Source organism: Micrasema longulum, unplaced genomic scaffold (assembly GCF_059751315.1).
Source record: "Micrasema longulum isolate JH-2025_06_02 unplaced genomic scaffold, ASM5975131v1 h1tg001431l, whole genome shotgun sequence".
In the NCBI taxonomy this organism is placed as follows: Eukaryota; Metazoa; Arthropoda; class Insecta; order Trichoptera; family Brachycentridae; genus Micrasema; species Micrasema longulum.
The window spans coordinates 65,462-84,324 of NW_028278617.1; the positions used below are offsets into that span (position 1 = coordinate 65,462).

The 18,863-nt window shown below is 30.4% G+C and overlaps 2 protein-coding genes across 5 annotated transcripts in view; one reads left to right on the plus strand and one right to left on the minus strand.

Moving 5' to 3' along the window:
* The window catches only part of LOC148275402 (RAB11-binding protein RELCH homolog), a 23,054-nt gene extending 18,540 nt beyond the window's left edge, over positions 1–4,514 (plus strand). The window contains exons 16-17 of the mRNA XM_088235747.1: positions 1,731–1,893; positions 3,530–4,514. Of these exons, the coding sequence (XP_088091873.1) occupies positions 1,731–1,893; positions 3,530–3,788 (422 nt within the window). The 3' untranslated portion in view covers positions 3,789–4,514. The remainder of the gene's footprint in view (positions 1–1,730; positions 1,894–3,529) is intronic.
* Daao1 (D-amino acid oxidase 1) overlaps positions 1–18,846 on the minus strand; it is a 20,098-nt gene extending 1,252 nt beyond the window's left edge. Inside the window, exons 1-7 of one of the 4 annotated variants that reach the window (XM_088235749.1) lie at positions 18,715–18,844; positions 12,533–12,735; positions 11,276–11,399; positions 10,592–10,737; positions 10,286–10,442; positions 9,158–9,329; positions 6,501–6,723 (exon numbers count right to left, since the gene is read on the minus strand). In XM_088235749.1, the coding sequence (XP_088091875.1) occupies positions 6,501–6,723; positions 9,158–9,329; positions 10,286–10,442; positions 10,592–10,737; positions 11,276–11,399; positions 12,533–12,732 (1,022 nt within the window). In that variant the 5' untranslated portion in view covers positions 12,733–12,735; positions 18,715–18,844. Of the gene's footprint in view, positions 1–6,381; positions 6,724–9,157; positions 9,330–10,285; positions 10,443–10,591; positions 10,738–11,275; positions 11,400–12,532; positions 12,736–18,254; positions 18,357–18,714 lie in introns of those variants that run through there. The other 3 variants (XM_088235750.1, XM_088235751.1, XM_088235752.1) reach the window with 3 other exon arrangements.
* Between the last annotated feature and the right edge of the window lie 17 nt (positions 18,847–18,863).

Consider the following 18,863-nt stretch of genomic DNA (forward strand, 5'->3'; position numbering starts at 1 on the left):
GATTCTTATTTGTCATATAAAAAAAAACTAATGTTTTCATTGTTTATCATTTGTCAAAGTCAAAAACATTCCAACTGTTGTGTAGACTTGATTATTCAGTCTTTTCACAAAAGTGCTATTATCTCAGTTTCACTTTTCTATGGCTGGCTGTTTTCTGCATAACTACGTTCAGTTGTTTTAATTTTGAAAATGGGCACCAAAAGTAAAATAAAATGGTTAAGGTTATACGTCATTTGAAAGAAATTTTTCTGCTCTACAAGATATTGTATTTGCACATTACAGATATTATTATATTTTATTACTAGCCTTCAGAATGGAATGTCAAGTAGATGAAAGTGAGCATTTTCGACACCTCTTTCTGTTCACGTTCAATCGAGGGAATAAAGCTGCCAAAGAATACGTTTTTTACAAAAAAAAATTGTTATGTCCTCTTGTTCTTTTCATTTGGAAAAAAACAGACGCAACTGTGTTAACACCCAATACAATAAATAGTAACCATTTTTTTTTTTAAATCTCAAATTATATTTTCAAATTGTATTGTATGTATTTGAGGTTGGTAAGCTAAGAGGCTTTTAAAAACTAAAATGTTTTTTTTCTTCACCTTCATGATTTACAAATATAAAAACTTTGAGGTCATTTTCAAATGGTCTACGCTAGAAAATGGTAAATAAAAAAGGTGTCGAAGGTCACAAAAAAGATGGGCTGACGACACATCTAGCAGTGGAGCAACCGAGGCTGAAGAAGAAGAAGAAAATGGGAATCAAGTTGTAGTAGAGCACAGTTTCAACCTCTGGATTCTGCGACACTACAGTGGAACATAACCCGTATTGAATTTTAACCTTTGATACACAGTGACTTTTTTGCCTACAATTTTAAGTACAGTACAGTAAGACCTCGTTTTTACGTTCCTCAATTTTACGTTTTTCCACTTTTTATGCCTAAATATTTAGGTCCCATTTATTCCATACATTCTCATTTAAATATTCCCCCAATTAAGGTTTTTTTACATTTTTCATCACCACGGTTTTACGTTGAAATTTTTTCAAAACTCATTCGATCTGTCAAAAGACAACGAGTCGCGCGCCGCCGCGTGATTAGAGAAGAATAAAATCGAGGTGAATAAAAAAAGTGTAAATTATTGTCTCAAACTAAATTCATAAAGTAGGTGCAGTGTAATTGACCATTTTGTTTAAGTGTCTTAATTTTTACATTTTACAAAATAGTGTCATACAGTTGACGCATGTTTAGGAAGAATAAAGTCTTTACATCAATAAATTACCGTGTAGAAAGTTTAAAAATTTGGCAAAAGAAATATTATTTGAAGTTATAAACATAATGTGAAAAGAAGATAGTTTATTAAACAGTTATGCAAATTCAAAATGTTATTTTCGTGTTTTTAAGGTTAAGTACCTACATAAAATTATTTATACGTGTTATTCAATTTAAAAATCACATTATGGTAATGATTGAAAAATACAAAATATTAAAAATTAAATCATAGGTAAATATTCATAATCCCCAACGATGACCATTTTTTAAAATTTTCTGATATATTTTTATGTAATTTATTTTTTCCATACATTTTTCATTTCCGCACTTTAGCATTTTCCTCAGTTTTACACCTTTTTTTGTTGCTCCCTTGAAAAACGTAAAACAGGGGTCTTACTGTATTTATTATTATGTCTATTTGTAGTTATTATTATTTTTAAGTGATTTTATCCTATTTTCAGTGTTGCCACACCTATCGATGCTCTGCTTTTCTCCTATTCTATCTTCTGACAATGCAGCATCGATACGGGATTTGCTGACGGAATTATTACCAGCCCTGCAAGTCTCTACTCACGCAAACATTTCTGAACATTTTGTACAAAATGTTTTACTTCCATCTCTAAGGTAAGATATATCCATTATTCATTGTATTTAACCATAAACAAGAGGATTTTCCAGATAATGTTAATGTAAAAAAGACTGCCTTTTTTAAAACGGTTTTTGATTTTGCTCATGTTCCGTTTCAAATACTCATATTTTAATCAAATAAATAAAAAACTTTGTTTTTAACCACTAATTTTTATTTTTCACCGACCGGTTTCAAAGCAAACAAGCTTCTTTGTCAAGGTTTACGTAACTACGTTGTTTTATTTATTTTATTATAATGAACAACCACAAAGTTAGTGCTTCAAATATAAACATTTTACTCATATTTTAATTATAATAATAAAAATACGTACATACATGTGTAGTTTTATTCCACTTTTATTTATAATTTTTACCAGTGACCGGGTTTCGTCGTGACCGACATCGTCAGACTGGTGGGAGACCAAACAAATTTCTATGTTATATACAAGTGCAAGCAGGGGTTGTAAATCATGATTTTATATAATTATGGGAATAATAGAGTTTAAAAACTCAATCTACTCATATTTTAGATCTACTAGACATATTTTAACTAGTGTATTTTGTTTAATACTTTATGACCAGGTAAATATTAAAATATAAAGTAAATAATGTTGAAAGGGTTCAACGAACATTTTTGAGATTCATTAATTTCAAATTGTATATTCCTATAGAACAAATTAACTACATGTCTTCGTAATCTTTGAATTTACCTACTCTGGAGGATCACAGGACAATAACAGACTTAATATTTTTGTATAAAATCATTAACTCTTTGTGTTCGATTGTTGCGAACTCTTGGATTTAATAAATGTTCATACCAACACATAGAACTAGACAAAATACTCTATATTATTGTCACCCTTCTCAAACTATCCTTTTCACCTTAATTCAACTTACCTATACCGCATATGCACGGACTAGGAAGTGAATGTACCTCTCATATCGACATTTTTAACTCGAGTCTCTGTGAATTCAAATCATCTCTTTATAAATATTTCATGATATTCAATAGTAACGATTAATGATTAATTTGCAAAATGTACTTATGCTAATTATCTGCTGTTAACTAATTTTATGTTCATAATATACTGACTTTTTTATATGTATTTTTTGTATGCTGACACACATATAATTATATATATATTTTTCTTGTTATTTTTCTTTTTATCTATCCATGTTTTAATATTGTTTTTTTATTTTTGTTTAACTGAACTCATAATGTTATATTTTATATTATAAAAGGCACTTGTGCCATATAATAAATAAATAATATAAGATATATTCACTCACACCTGCCAAAGTTAAAGAAGTTGGTGCATATGAAAATGCCATACCGGCAGGAACCAATTAATACCTTTCTTTTTTAATCGGCTATCATCCCTCTAGACCGTCTCAACGCCCCCCAATTTTATTTGGGCCTTCTACTGCTCTCCTGAAGGCCTTCAGCACCCACAGGGGGGTGTTATCACCCACTTTGAGAAAGACTGAAGTAAACACACAAATTCCATTTGTTATTAGGCACACTACAATGTTTTATTTGAAAATGTTAAGTCACCCACACATAATCAAAGGTTAATTAAATATTTGAATAGACTGTATGTATTTATGTACTTTATTTTGATGTATTTTCCAGAAATCTGGCCCATGTGGAAAATCTACTGAACTCTGAACACAAGTCTGCAATCGAAGCGCTAATACATAAAGTGTCATTAAACTCCTCAAACAGAGATCACCACAGCGCCAGCTCTACTTCCCACTCCCACACCTCCTCTCCGGTCAGCTTACCGGGAATACTGGGGAATCCGGAGTCTGTGGGAAGAAGAGTGTCGCAAATGTTCCAACATTCCAAGCCAGCTATGAATTTACAAAATATCTTTAAAAAAAAAACATAGGCGTGGTATACTAACAATAAATTATTGGCATCTGTTGATCTGCAATTTAACGCAAAAGCATTGAATCGTAGTAAGTATTAAATATATCTAAGAAAAATAAATACTCAATATTTTAATAAATGTATATTCAAATCAGCCTTATGTAATCTATAATCTGCATCAAGAGTATGTATGACAAGTGCTAGATTTATCTCCTAGGGAGTTTATTCAAATTAATAGATTATGAGAGAGACAGAGATTATGGAAGTGAAAGGCGAGTGTTACACAGTGTTTGAAGTGATCATTTAAACCAGTCATTAGTAGATCATAGTGGATTTATGTTATACTTCTGTATTCCATTCTCAAAAATGTTTTCCATCTGTTGTAGTATCACCTTTTTTTTAAATCATGACATTGGCAAATTTAAGATGTTTTCAATTTACTCTGATGTTGTTCAATGTTAAATAATTAGTTTCACCATAAATGATGTATCTAAAACAATTGAAAATATTTTATGCGTGTTAGATTTCTCTATTTTATTTTTTAAAGTTAGACATTTGATTTCAGAGTTAATTCATAATAATATATTATGTTAAATGTTATATGTATCATTTTAGTCATAGGGACTTTGATATTTATGCTATCTTGATTTTTAATGAATAATATGTTTGTATATTTTTCATAAATAAATAAACCGTTTTAAATGCTTCCATCACAGCTCACCAAAATACGGAAGCTTTCACACAACACTGAGTAATTTATTGAAATTGTAGATTACAGTGTGGAAAAGACATTATATTTGTAAAGGTAAGTCAGCAAATAATGACAATAGGTAATTGAGATCTGCGCAAGATCTACATCTGTTAACCAAAATATGTCTCCTGGTCTTGAAAAAATGTCTTAACAGCTGAATAATTTTTCAAAAATATTTTGATACCGAATGTTCCATTCAGGTCAGCAGGTGCAGATCGGCGCGTAGATCTCAAATATGAATCGGTTTCAAGTTCTTTGAGTCTGGTGAAAAAAAGTTATCGTGTGACATGCGAGCTTTTTATGCTTAATATTTTACTCCCTTTATCCATTCCTATAAAATGTAAATTAGGCTTGCATTTTGTACTCTCTTTCTATTATGTATTTTAAATGAAGCCTAAATTAGGAATTAGATTTGGCCAGATTATGTGTGTGTTTAGTGGGTTGTAAAAACTTGAGAGAGAAATTTATACATTATATTTTTTGGACCGAGGCATTTAGCCAACGTAGGGAGTGCCAATAACAAAACAAGTTCCGAATGTGAAGTTTTTAAGTTATTGATTCACTGTGCATGATTTTGGAATCTCTGAAAAGAATTATCAAATTCCAGATATTTATACTTATTTTTAATAAATCGAATTAATTATACGCGAAGTTAGAGTTTAACTTTAAGTGTTTACATTTTGTGGTGTTTTGTCATGAGTTATATTGATTTTGTTAATTTATTTTATTCAAATGAAATCAAGATGTATTTTTAAAAATTTAATCATTAGGTTAGGTATCATTAGAATCTGCATTCTCAAAGACTACTTAGAATTATGTTTGTATAGTGTTGCAATATAACCAAAACTCGCGCATGTATATTTTTGTCACGGTGCGTGCAATATGTACCTTTATAAATTTGAAAATAGAATGTTTTAAAATATGAACTTTATATTAAATTTATGCATATATAAAGAGCGCTGGATCGCAATTATATTTTAAAAGTCACTTCCAAAGTAACATAAATATTTTTGTAATATAAATAATTAATCATTCTTGTGATAATGTGCACAATTATATATGTTTTATGTTTATCATACATTTTTTGTAATGGGATTAATTTTAAATTTGTCTTAATAAAATATCCTTCAATCGCTTATTTTAATTATTGTTTTATTATTTCCGTCCAGTAAAGATTTACATGAATGTATCAATATCTAAATGTTTTCTTTTTAATTTAAATTATTGTATTTTTTCTGCTGTTAATCTTTTTTTATTATTATAATTATTCAAATAAAAATAAGACTAAATAATTCAACCATTTTCAACATTAATGTATTATTCTAACATTAGTATAATGTATACTATGTACTTAAGAGTAGTGTGATATTTTATTAATTTATATTATAAAGTTATACTTTTTTATGTTAGTAGTATTAAGTTCACATTTCAAGACTAAAATCCTACCAGAGTTGTGATATACAAACATCTTTGTTTGATGTATATTGTTGAGTTTGTGCAAACATGGCGTATTTTTCCAGTTGTTATATTAAAATGCGTTATACATAATTACGTTACTGTCTCAACCTCCCGAATGTATCTCATTTATGGTTTATATGTATATTTAAGTTTTAACGTATACTAGTTAAATTCGACCAGGGCTATATAGAGTAAAATATGATTTTAGATTGAGAGTGGGAGAGTGAGGTGACGATATGTTTAAATTTATTCAGGAAATCTCAACTGTTCTTATGATTTTTATATGTATACAAGTGTGGGATTCTTTACGTAAGATTTTGTAACAGTATGTTTCATATAATCTATCAAATTGTTAACATATTGTATTACAAAATACCCAAAAATAAAATAAATGAAAAAATAATTATACATGTGATTTTTCTATTTACATACATATTATACTCCTAAGTTGAAAAATTACAAGCAGAAACGCCAACAATAAATGCAATCAACACTCTCCTAGAAAAAAAAAAAAGATTTTACAATTTAGATTGAGTGTTCCTCGTCATGAGCATATCTTTCGCTATCTTGACAGCATGTCTCGCCGTTCCAGGGGCGCAAGTGACACCGTAGCCCCCGTGCCCGTAGCAGTGCACCACCTTGGCCTTACTTCCCGACAGGTCAACCCACTCCCCCTCCACACGCACCGGAGTGCGATGAGGCCTCAGGCCGGTGGCGTGCTGTATTACTTCTGCCCTTTTAAGTGCTGAAATTGATCACAAATGACATTAGTTTTACTTCAGCAAACTTTTTTACGCATAATGTTTGATTATGTCCAAATGCTTGCAGACTGGCTGGATTTCCTCCGGTTTGACAGGTCATAAGCCCTGTAAATGCCTAGACTTCCATATTCCCTTCTCAAAAATTTTTCCCTCTGTTGAAATAAATTTAAATATGAACAACTCCCTAGGGAGGAAATCCAGCCAGTCTGCAAGCATTTGGACATAATCAAACATTGTTGAATTACTACCTGGTAAAAGAAGAAGTATAAAAATTGAAAAATCGTTTTCAGGCGTTGCCTAGTAGGTGATTTGGTTCAGCCGGATGAATCTCACCCACGTGATAAAGGTTTCAGCTCTTTTACTTCACAAAAGTCAACAGATGGAAGAGTTGAGGAAATGTGGATGTTCAAACTTGGGCAGAATGGTGAATGTTACACAGTGTGTAAAGTGGCCACTTAAACCAGCCAATGACAGGTCATAAGCCCTGTAAATGCCTAGACTTCCATATTCCCTTCTCAAAAATTTTTCCCTCTGTTGAAATAAATTTAAATTTTTTACGCATGTTTAAAAATCTAAATTTCTTACAGTTTCAATTTCCGGGACTATATCTATTTTTATTTCGCACTCCCAAAAGTACACTGTCGTAAATCTAAATTTAGCTGTTTTGAGTTATGAATGTATTTTAGCCATATTTTTTTTCTCTTGGGAGAAAACTCACTTATCTTTACAATTTTTTTTGAGCAAGATATACCACAAACTTCAGTATTCTTTTAAATTAATTGAGTAAAATATTGAGACGAACACTGCACATGCACAGTTTTCTTCTTAAATTTTAAGTCAAATCAGTAGATACTATAAAAAATACTGGGCATTATAATGTGAATAGGCGTTTAGTTACAAGCATTAATACATTTTTAAAAGCTGGTTTTTGCTCTCCTGCAAAATGACTGATTTAGACATACCACAGTGTACTTCTGGGGGTGCGATTTATCTTAATCTTCAATGCAGCTTAACAACTGGCCATATGATATACATATATTTAATCAAAGCACTCTCTGAGGCATTGACCTCCATGGTACATTGTATTCCTTTTTTAATATTGAACTTAAAATTCGGAAAGCAAACTTATTAGGTTTGTGGTTATGTAGTAGTTAAATTCTAGGATAAATTTTATTATAAATGATAGCCAAAACTTTAAAAAAAACTATTAAAGTGTCATCATTAATATGTGGCAAATAATTTTTGGAATAAATTTTGTTTAAAATATCGCAGAATGTATTTTTCTGGGTAGATTATAGAATTAAGATTAAAAACAGAATTTATGTAACGAAAATAGTAAGATTTAAAGTTTTTTTTAAGGTATCAAAAGTATCATCAATAGTAAAAAATTAATGGTAGTTGCACTAGTATTGGGAGCAATAAATTATACTAATTACAATTATAAATTTAATTGCTTTTTTTTTTTTAAAGTAATATTTGCGTTCTTATGATTTACCCAAATATTTAATTTTGAGGGCCATTTTCAACGAGTTGTAAATAACTCACTATTAGAAAATGGGAATCAAGTTGGGGTAGAGTGGGATTTGAACCACGGACCTTTGAGCCGCGAGTCCGAGACACTAACCACGGGACCACAACCCGATTTATAAACATTATTTTATTGATTTATACAAACATTGATATAACAAACGATTTATTCTCTCACAGTTGATAAATAATTCACAGGTCCCGACTCCGTAGGACCAAAAGCCCCGTGTTGAATTAGAATGAAAAATATAGTTCAACAAAATGTCACGAAAAAGTTAACACATAGCACATCAATATAGAAATAACAAAACAAATACAAATATTTAATTTTCATAAAATAAACAAATTAAATCATTGAAAAATCATTAAGGGTTTCCAACTCATCTTTCCCCCCCAAGGAAAATCCAGTCCTGAACCCCTCTCTTGAAAATTGATGATTTTATCAATGAAAATTCGCAGTGGGATAAAGAAAAGATGCCTTTGAGTGAAAGTAATGAGGGTTTCGGGTACTACATAATTAATACTCTGATAAAACCTTGTACCCACATTTTGCTGAGACCTCGCTTTATTATTCGACCAGAAATATTATTGTGATTAATTTATTTTTCAATAGCAATGAATAAGGAACATTTTTATTTAAGCCTTTTCTTGGCAATGTATAGGATACATATTTATGATCTCATTTTTTCTCATGAATTAAACTGAGTAGAACAGCATTCAGTTAAAACTGCTTTACCATATTTTTCATTCATAACTGCATAATCACAGTTCATAATAAACTTTGATCAAAACAAAAAAAATGTGTTTGGAATTCTGAAGTCTTTTCAACCATCAAATGTGCAAAAAAATATTTTTTCGTTCTGCCAAAATAAGGGTTAAAGAATTTATTACCTGGAAGCAGTTCAGCACACCTCTCCATGATTCCAGCAGCATCATGTTTACAGACATTCATGTTATAGCTGTCATATTGTCTTGTTCCACCCAACGTTACACTGCTAAACCCGGGAAGAATGTATGCATCATAGTCTCCATAAAATGCTGTTTTTAACCACGGAGCCTTTACCTATCAATCAAGGATTGCAAATGTAATATTTACACTAAATCAATATTTATAAAATGTAATGTTTATATAAATGTGCAATAGAATTAGTGAGAGTGAGTGCAATGCTGCGGGAAATTGGATGCAAAAACAATCTTACGTGCTGTAAGAATTATAGCATTTAATTGGATAGCGAAGTTTCTAAAAAATGTATGAAAAAAATCACTAGTTCTTCCGAATCAACCAATGGTAGTGTTGTGATAGATTTTCGGTTTACGGGAAGCCAACCCACCAATCAGCAGAGCTCTCGTAGAGAACTTGTGACATCTAAGGCGGAGTAATTTCAAAATAACAAAACTCAAAAAATCATAGTGCTGATAATACGATACTTAAATATTTTTTTAAACTTAGTTTGATAGTCTACTAAAAAATATTTAAAAAAACACTGAATATCCTCATTGTGCAGAAAGTTAAATAAATAAGATAAAATTATAACTTGAAGACACTACTTCCGAAATTGATAATACAGAAGTCAAGTAGAAATTTCTAATTAGTACATATGTTTAGATTTTATATGGAAAAGAAACATAACTGACTATACGTTAGATCATCGCTAGTGTTGTTAAACTAATTTTTATTTTAAAATAAATTACTTTTTACCTGAATCACAAGTCTTAAGCTTAATTTTTTTTTTGGAGGTATAGAAGCAAATTTATCAATAGAATAAAAAATAGAATGAAAATTACACTATTATTGTTATCTTTGTCAAATCACAAAAATGCTCGCCATTTTCAGAAACACAATATGACTTTTTGTCAAGGCACTAAATTATTTTTTTGTATACAGAGTAACAGGTTGTGTTTCTGAACCTGGTTGGCATCAGTTTAATTATTTTAGTGATTAAGCACTTCATTTTATGATTGTAATCATAATAATAATTCCCTACACATATTAATATTTTGTACTTAGAACTAAGGTACCTTAATAACTTGACCTCTGATGGGAACTAAATGCATATCATTACATAGCTCACGGGATCCTAATCCACTACAATTCATAATGATATCATAATCGTCGCTTATATCAGAGAAGCTTTTCACAGATTGTGTTTTGATAACTCCTCCATTGTTAGTGAATCTACAAAAATAAAATAGGAATTTATGTTATCGAGTTACTTTTAGAAAACAATAGTCTAAAGAGTAACATAATAATATACATATAATTCAACAACTTTTTGTTTTATGTGTACTATTTTAATTATTATTATAAATATTAAACATTGTTACTTTTGAGTGGCCCACGGAAGATATAACTTGGACTCGATGAGAAGCGAAGAAAAGAATGAACCATATTTCCAATCATCTCCACAGAGTTTTAATTCATCTTCAGTAGCTTTTCTATAAATTGGCACAATATCTTCGATCAAGTGATTCTGTAAAATAATGTTTATTAAATTTGTAATCCAAATAAATAGACATTTCGTTGGGCCAATGCCAAATTACGAATATGTGTTTTGATTAGTTTTATTAAATATGTTATGAAGCTAGATTATTATAATTTATAAAACTAATTTTAAACCTCAAAATTTCAAAATGGTGTTTATGGAGATTTTTATTATTTTGGCATAGACCTGAAAATTTGTTGGTTGAATTTATGTCTTTAGTGTGAACAATTTTTTTTATATGTTCATCCGTGCATGAGTGTCCAATATTTGTCAACAACGTTTTCAATATGTCCAAATGTTTGTACACAAGTACCTACTGCATTTTAACCCCTAGGGAGTTTATCAATAGAGAAACCAGCCAATAAAAGGTCTATAATCCACTTAAATGTTTAGAGTTGCATAATGACTTCTCAAGAATGTTCTTTATCTCTGTTCAAATATCTATTAATCTATTATCTCTTCTATCTATCACAATACACATACATCATTGTACATGTGAAGGTATAATATGATTAATTATCATTACCCTGACTACGCTCGGATTGACTTTGGAAAACATGTATGCCGACAATCTCATTACACCAGCATTTGGAGCTTCCGATGATTTGAGCATCTCACTCCAGTGATCCCAAGAGTCATTAATCCATTTTCTGAAAATAATGGTTACTCACTATATAGCAGATATTTGGAATTTAACCATTAAATGTATTAGAGGATCAATTTGAGAACACATCTTATAATTTATTTATAACTTATAAAAACCGTGTTTGTAAAGTTTGTTTTTTGAAAATAATTATGTATGAACACAGTTCAATTATTTTCATATTATTTGTCAATAATTTTTGGTGAAACTCTATAATATGATGTTCCATCAAATCAGTAAGTTAGGCAGTACACTGGAACCTCTTTTTATATCATAATATCTTATACCTTAATTTTTTTCGTAAACATGACATCAAAATATTTAAGAAAAATCATAACTAAGATTACTCACTATCATATGTCGTCGGGTTTCTGGCACACTGGCATCAAATAATATTTGTTTAAAACGTGAATAAAAATGTGTCATATTTTATAAAGGCAAAAAAAAAATGTTTTGTATTATTAAACTTGCAGTTTTATTTTAATTGAATTGAAGTAGATTTGGGATGAGCTTTTAATTTTAATATCTCACAACTAATAAAATGTTAGTTACCAGAAACCTGACGATATTACACAAGTAAAAAAATTATGTAGGGTATGTAGGATTCATAGTCCATAATCGATGACACACACATGCTAAAACGTTTCACCTGAAATAGTGCGATGACCGAAGAAAGCAACGTCATCATTTTCTTTACAATCCAATATAACATATAATGCAACTCTATCAGTATTGCACACGAAATTGGGAGCATCGTTCTGCAGTACATTCACTTGTCCCTACCATGAAGAAATGAACTACAAAGTAACGTCGCCTATAAAGAGACTACAGGACGTGACAACGTCAGTCAGTCAGTCCAGCTTGACGAAGTCACAGAGTTCCAGCCTGTAGTTCAAGTGCAGTCTCTTTAACCCATCATCGCCGCTACGCTCGCACTACAGAACCAAGTGCTGTATCTTATTCGCCATGTAATGAATACTCATTAAACAGCAATTATGTCTTCTCTGCCAATCTCTAACTGGGGTAGGAACTCCAACCCCCAACTACCTAAATCCTATATTTAAGAAAAAATTTCAAGTAAATTATTTCGAGGTTCCAGTGTAGGTTATGTGATTAAATGTTTGTTAATTAATGACTTGCTTGGTAATTTTTTCATTGGGTCCACTGAAGCTGGTTCCTGGTCTGAAAAATCCAGCGGCAACATAACTTGTGGTTTGTGAATAAAATTTGTCGGCTAGTATAGTCACTCGCGCCCCTCGGATCTCTTCTTCTAGGAATAAAGCTGTTGTCAAGCCAACGATTCCGGCTCCCACAATAGCTATTTTCGGAGAATCACTCATTTTCTGAAAACCAACCGTTAAAATAACCAATAAAATCGCGTTCTATTTAAGTTATTTGTTGACAATTCTTGATGGAATTCCATTGTAATTATATACCTAATAACTTATATTTAAATATAAGTTATTAATTCAAAATACTTGGTACACTTCCACTTATTTATTTGACCAATTAGCGCTTTCACCCTCTAATTGGTCAACAGCACTAATTGGTAAAATAAATAAATGGAAGTGTACGAGTATTTTTAAATTAAGTTATTTGGTATATAATTAATTAGATCGTAATTGAAACGTAATACTATTAAAATCACCACTGATTTATATTTAAAAAAACTGTTATATTTACAATATTTAGAAAACTTTTGCGCAGTGATTTAATCTATGTATTGAAAAAACAATGAACGCATAGTTAATTACAGAAAAGAGATATGCATTATTGAATTTAAGGTGGAGTGTGGGAATTACAGAGCTATCAGTCTTCTGAGCGCTGTCGGCAAAATGTATGGAAGAATACTGATAGAAAGAGTAAGAAACGTGACCAGGGAGAAAGTATGGGATGTGCAGAGTGGATTTATGAATGGTAGAGGATGTATGGATCAAATATTTGCATTACGCAATATGACAGAAAAGTTTTTGGCGAAAAACCAGAAGCTTTTTTGCGCTTTTGTTGATTTGCAAAAAGCATTTGATCGAGTTGATAGGAAAAAATTATGGATGGTTCTATCGGAGTATGGAGTGAGTGACAACCTTGTCCGCGCTATTGCTTCCTTGTACAAAGATAGTGTAGCGTGTGTAAGGGTAAATGGGTCATTAACTTCCTGGTTTGACATCCCTAAAGGAGTCAAACAGGGATGTGTAATGTCACCGTGGTTATTCAACATATACATGGATAAATGTATGAGAGAATTGAAAAGTATGGATGTGGGAGCGAAAATGAGTAATCTTACTGTCAGTTGCCTTCTGTACGCCGATGACGCAGTCCTCCTAGCTGACAGCGAAGAGGAACTGCAATCCTTGGTTACAAAGGTTAACGAAGTGTGCAAGGAGAGTGATTTGCTAATGAATGTGCAAAAGTCGAACGTCATGGTCTTTGAAAGAAATGTAACTATGACTGAATGTAAGATTGTAGTAAATGGAGATAGTTTGAAACAGGTCGAAGAATTTGTATATCTGGGTAGTATGTTTACTAGAGATGGAAATATGGACAAGGATATTGAAAGGAGGGTTAGTGCCGGTAACAGAGTTAATGGTGCCTTAAAGTCTGTCGTAGCAAATAAGTGTCTATCGCAAGAGGCTAAATTAGCAGTTCATAATGGAGTTCTGGTACCAACCCTAATGTATGGAAGCGAAGCATGGAGTTGGAAAAAAAGGGACGAAAGTAGACTGAATGCTGTTGAAATGCGATCCCTCAGGCGAATGTGCGGAAAAACAATGTATGATAGGTGCCCTAATGTCGAAATTAGAGCAGAATGCAAGGCTGAGTTAAGCATTATCGACAAAATTAAGAAAGGTCTTTTGCGATGGTTCGGTCATGTGGAGCGAATGAATGATGAAAGAACGGCTAAAAAGATTTATGATGCGAATGTGTTTGGTTGTAGAAGTCGAGGAAGGCCGAGAAAGACATGGCATGATCAAGTACAACAAATTCTTGAAAGTGGTCATGTGAAAAGTCGGAATAATCGACGTGCGTGCATGAGAAGATGTATGAATGTGAAGGAAGCAAAGGAAGTGTGCCAGGACAGAGTGGTGTGGCGTTCTATCCTCTCTGCCTACCCCTCTGGGGAAATGGCGTGATGGTTAGTTAGTTAGTTAGTTAGAATTTAATTACTAAGTTTTTTTATCATATTGAAAAGAAAATTATTATTGATCTTAAGTATTTAGTTCCTACTTAGATGCAAACTAAAATAATAATAATATTTTTATGGGCTTAGTCTTTTTGCTGATATAGTAGAGTTTCTCATTATAAGGAAAAAAACACATAATTATTCAGACTAACTCATCTTAATTTGCTTCAAATTCTTCAGTGCGTAAAATGCAACCAGACTTCAAGATTATTTTTAAATTCTGCTTCTTACAAAAATCTAACTGACTATGATTTTATATTCACTGCCACCCATTTATGTCTCATTATAAAAGTTTTAAAAAGTACACCAATAAAATAAGAAATAGGGAACAACCGGACTGATATTTAATATAATACAATGAATAATTATAACAAATTGAAACAAATAGCTCCCATAGAGTAAAAACTTTATTATTGATCCATAATATACACATATTATCACAAACTTTAAGATAGGAGTAATTTATAGAAAGCAGGAATATCTACAACTTTTTATAAATTACTAATACCTAGTGAACCTACAAGTTCTTCTTTTTTAGTTGTGTAATAACCCTTTTTTTTTACATATTTGGTTTTTTTTTAACTGCCATAATTTTTTAAATTATGGCCTTTCTCAAGTTTATGAATTGTCATGCAGTTAAGGCTATATACATTTAACTTTGAAATATTATGATGTACGTAGGTATATGTTTTTAGTCAAAATTATCAAAAAAGTAAGTTCCTCAAATGTATCAAATTACCAAAGATGGCAGTACGACAAGGAGAAATCACCCAAAAATAATATATTTCGGTGTTATCAAGAGAAGCCATGAAATATTAAAATATTTACTCAAACTAAGTCAATATAGTAACTATCTTGTTGGTATGTTGGTGAACAAAAGTGGAGATATCTATATAAATATTGAGCTATTTTACACTGATATAATGGAGTATTTAAATCAAAGCTCGGGTAACATCAGATGGAATCTTTTAATCAGGAATATTAAATTAGTAACAGTGAGAAAATATATTATCATCAAAATTATTACTGTGACTTTTCTGATAGTAATTAGATAAAAAAAAATCAATAACAGCCTTATCAGCGGCAAATTAAAACATTTGTTTAATCAATATTATGTCAGTAGTTATTAGGTCTACCCACAGAACAGAGAAATACCCTAACCCACAACTTTTGACCAAGTTACTTCATGGTAGGCATAGAATTATGTCATGATTGTAGGTTTGTCAGAGCAAAAAATACATTCTGGTAAAGAAAATTACACAAGATTGTTTTTTGTGCAAACTATTAGCTTATTTAAAAAAAATAAATAATGTCCTTGGTAAAAATAAGATAGAGCTAATACATTTAATGAACAAATATAAAAATTCTGTAAATAATTATTACAATGAAATGTAGGATGACAAAATATTTTCTGAAGTAATCAGTGGCTTATTCAATTGAGTATAAAAATAATATTGATTTTCTGAGAGGATCTACTAACCTTATTCACTTGGGTTTAGTAAAAGCAATATTTGTTTTTTTTTAAACTGGTATCTGAATCAACACTTGTAATTAAGTACCTTTTAACACAGAATTCACTAATTAGTTGTGTGCTTCAGCTATGAAAATTACGCATTTCAATTAGCCTCATTAATTCAGTTGCCTACTATAAAAGTAGGTATGCCACATTGTTAAATTGCACACAGTAATAAGTAATAGAGTACATGGATGGCTTAACAATAGCACATTAAGGCCTTTGTAAAAAGCATAACGTAGTCTTTAGTAAACAGGAACAAAACTTTGAAATAGCTTTATTCTATTTTAATAAAATAAATATAAAAAATTTTGTGTTTATCGTTTATTTTTTACCAACCGGTTTCAAAGCTACACAAGCTTCCTTACCAAGGTATAATTGGACGTAGTTATGCAGAAAGCGCCCCACCCTCAAAATGTTAAAAATTAGAAATGGCAGTTTCCATAGCAAACTACGATATCTTCATGTGCTGAAAACATTCAAGATCTGAGTTCTACTTTTTTGGCCAATTAAAGAAATTTCTAACCCACATCACGGCTATCACTATTATATTAACTTTAAAAACGTCCAAGTGGTTTGACTGTTTTCTGCAGCTCTTTTTTTTTTAATTGGCAAAAAAGTATAAAAAATCTTGGACGTTTTCAGCACATAAAGATATCGTAATATGCTATCGAAATCGGCATTGAACTCATTTTTAAGGGTTGGGCGCTTTCTGCATAACTACGCACAATTAACCAATTAATGTTATCCTATTTTATTTTTAGAGTGTTTACTAAATATTAAATCGAAATATGTGAAGCTAATTAGTCGAGTCTTTTTGTCATGTTGTTCTTGTAAAGATGAAAGATGTGGAGTGAGATGGAAATGACAGGAGTGTACTAAAGCAAAAATAGTTTTTTTGGTTATTTGTTATTTTTTTCTTTTTATGGATTGCTTTTTTAATTTCTAAGATTTCCAAGTTGTATTATTTTAAAATTTTATTTTCAACATGAAGAACTTTTAATCCAGCGTCTTAATTAAAATTATGATTATCAGATAGTTTGCGAATTCAGAAAAAATATTATTGTTTAGTTAAGGGTTCTTTTATTCTAATATTAAAGTTTCTTTTAGTTTTTCCAATGTAGATTGAATCGCAATCATTACAATTTAATTGGTATATGCCATATTTATTGTATTTAGTGAATTTATCTTTGTGATTTTTTAACAATGTTTCTATATTATTAGTTGTGTAGAATTTAAGAGTAAAAGAACACTTATGGTGCCCAAATAACAATAATTTTAATAAAGACGCTGGATAAAAAGTTCTTCATGTTGAAAATAACATTAAAATGGACAACTTGGAAATCTTAGAAATTAAAAAAGCGATTTATAATAAGAAAAAAACAATAAATAAACAATATTTCCTTTAGTTCACTCCTGTCTAGTTTTAAAGATCGTATCCATCTAACACCACACCTCTCATCTTTACAAGAAAAACACGACAAAAAGACTCGACCGATTAGCTCCATATGTTTCGATTTGATAGTTAGTAAAACTAGGATAAGATTCTATACCTTGATAAAGAAGCTTGTGCAGCTTTTAAGCTGGCCGGTAGAAAAATTAAGTGGTTAAAAACAAAGTTGTTTTATATTTATTTTATTATAATGTTCAAAAATACATTTTATTATATTTTGTTTAAAATAAGGTAAAAAAACCATAGAAATTTAATTTGTATTTCTTTTGCAACACAACAGGTCTAGAGGTCTTATTACATTGGTTAATGGTGGAATGCAGAACACCCAGACTTGAGAAAAAACAAATTATTGTAGTAATCTCACTGGGAGTCGAAACCACTAATTAAAATAAATAATAGAACATAATATCACATGTTTATAAGGGATTCAAGAATATACCTACCTTATAGCATTATGACAAAACCCTTTTCACTATTTATTATGAACAACTATACATTGCATATAAAAAGCAAAGAATTATCTGAATGCTGTTATTGATTCAATACTAAACTTATACCATTCTGAGCAAGTAAATCAATATTACAAAAACGTTGAATGTAAAATTGCCTTGATTTTCATAAATAGAACCATACGTGTACCTGTATTTATTTAAGGCCATATACTAAACCAGTATTCATTATTTCAAAAATAAAATAAAAAATCAATTTTACTTACATACTGGGATGACCATTTATTTTATATTATTTCATTTAAATCCATGATCTTTCAAATTATTTTTACATGTGTTTTTGCAGAATGACCTTGAGCACAATACTACTGGAATGGTATAAAATATACCAAATAAAACTTGTTTTGTGTATAAATTCTATAAATATTATTTTTGTAACATAATCAGGATAAAACATTAATTTATTTATACCACGTATTACTAAATTATGTTTTAATAATAAACTTTTTAAAATTAAAATGATTAATTACCTTTTGAAAGCTTTCTAAGCATTTTAAAAATTGTAATCTCACTAATATAAATCAATTCTTTACCAATAAACAGAGGCGTGGTTAGTTTTCATGAAAACACAGTTAGGTTAAAAAATGTTTTAAAACAATAAATTGATATTCATCCTGAAACAGAACTTGTAATAAAAATGTGTTTATATTGTGTTTAATCACTTACCAGAGAGCAGTGGTATAAGGTATAAGTAGTACCACAATACGGAGTATATTAGAACTGAACACTTGTCCAATGGAAATGAACTGATCTGTCAAGCAATACACAAGCTCTATAGATATAAGTCGGGTTGAGATAACACAGTGGAGATAAAA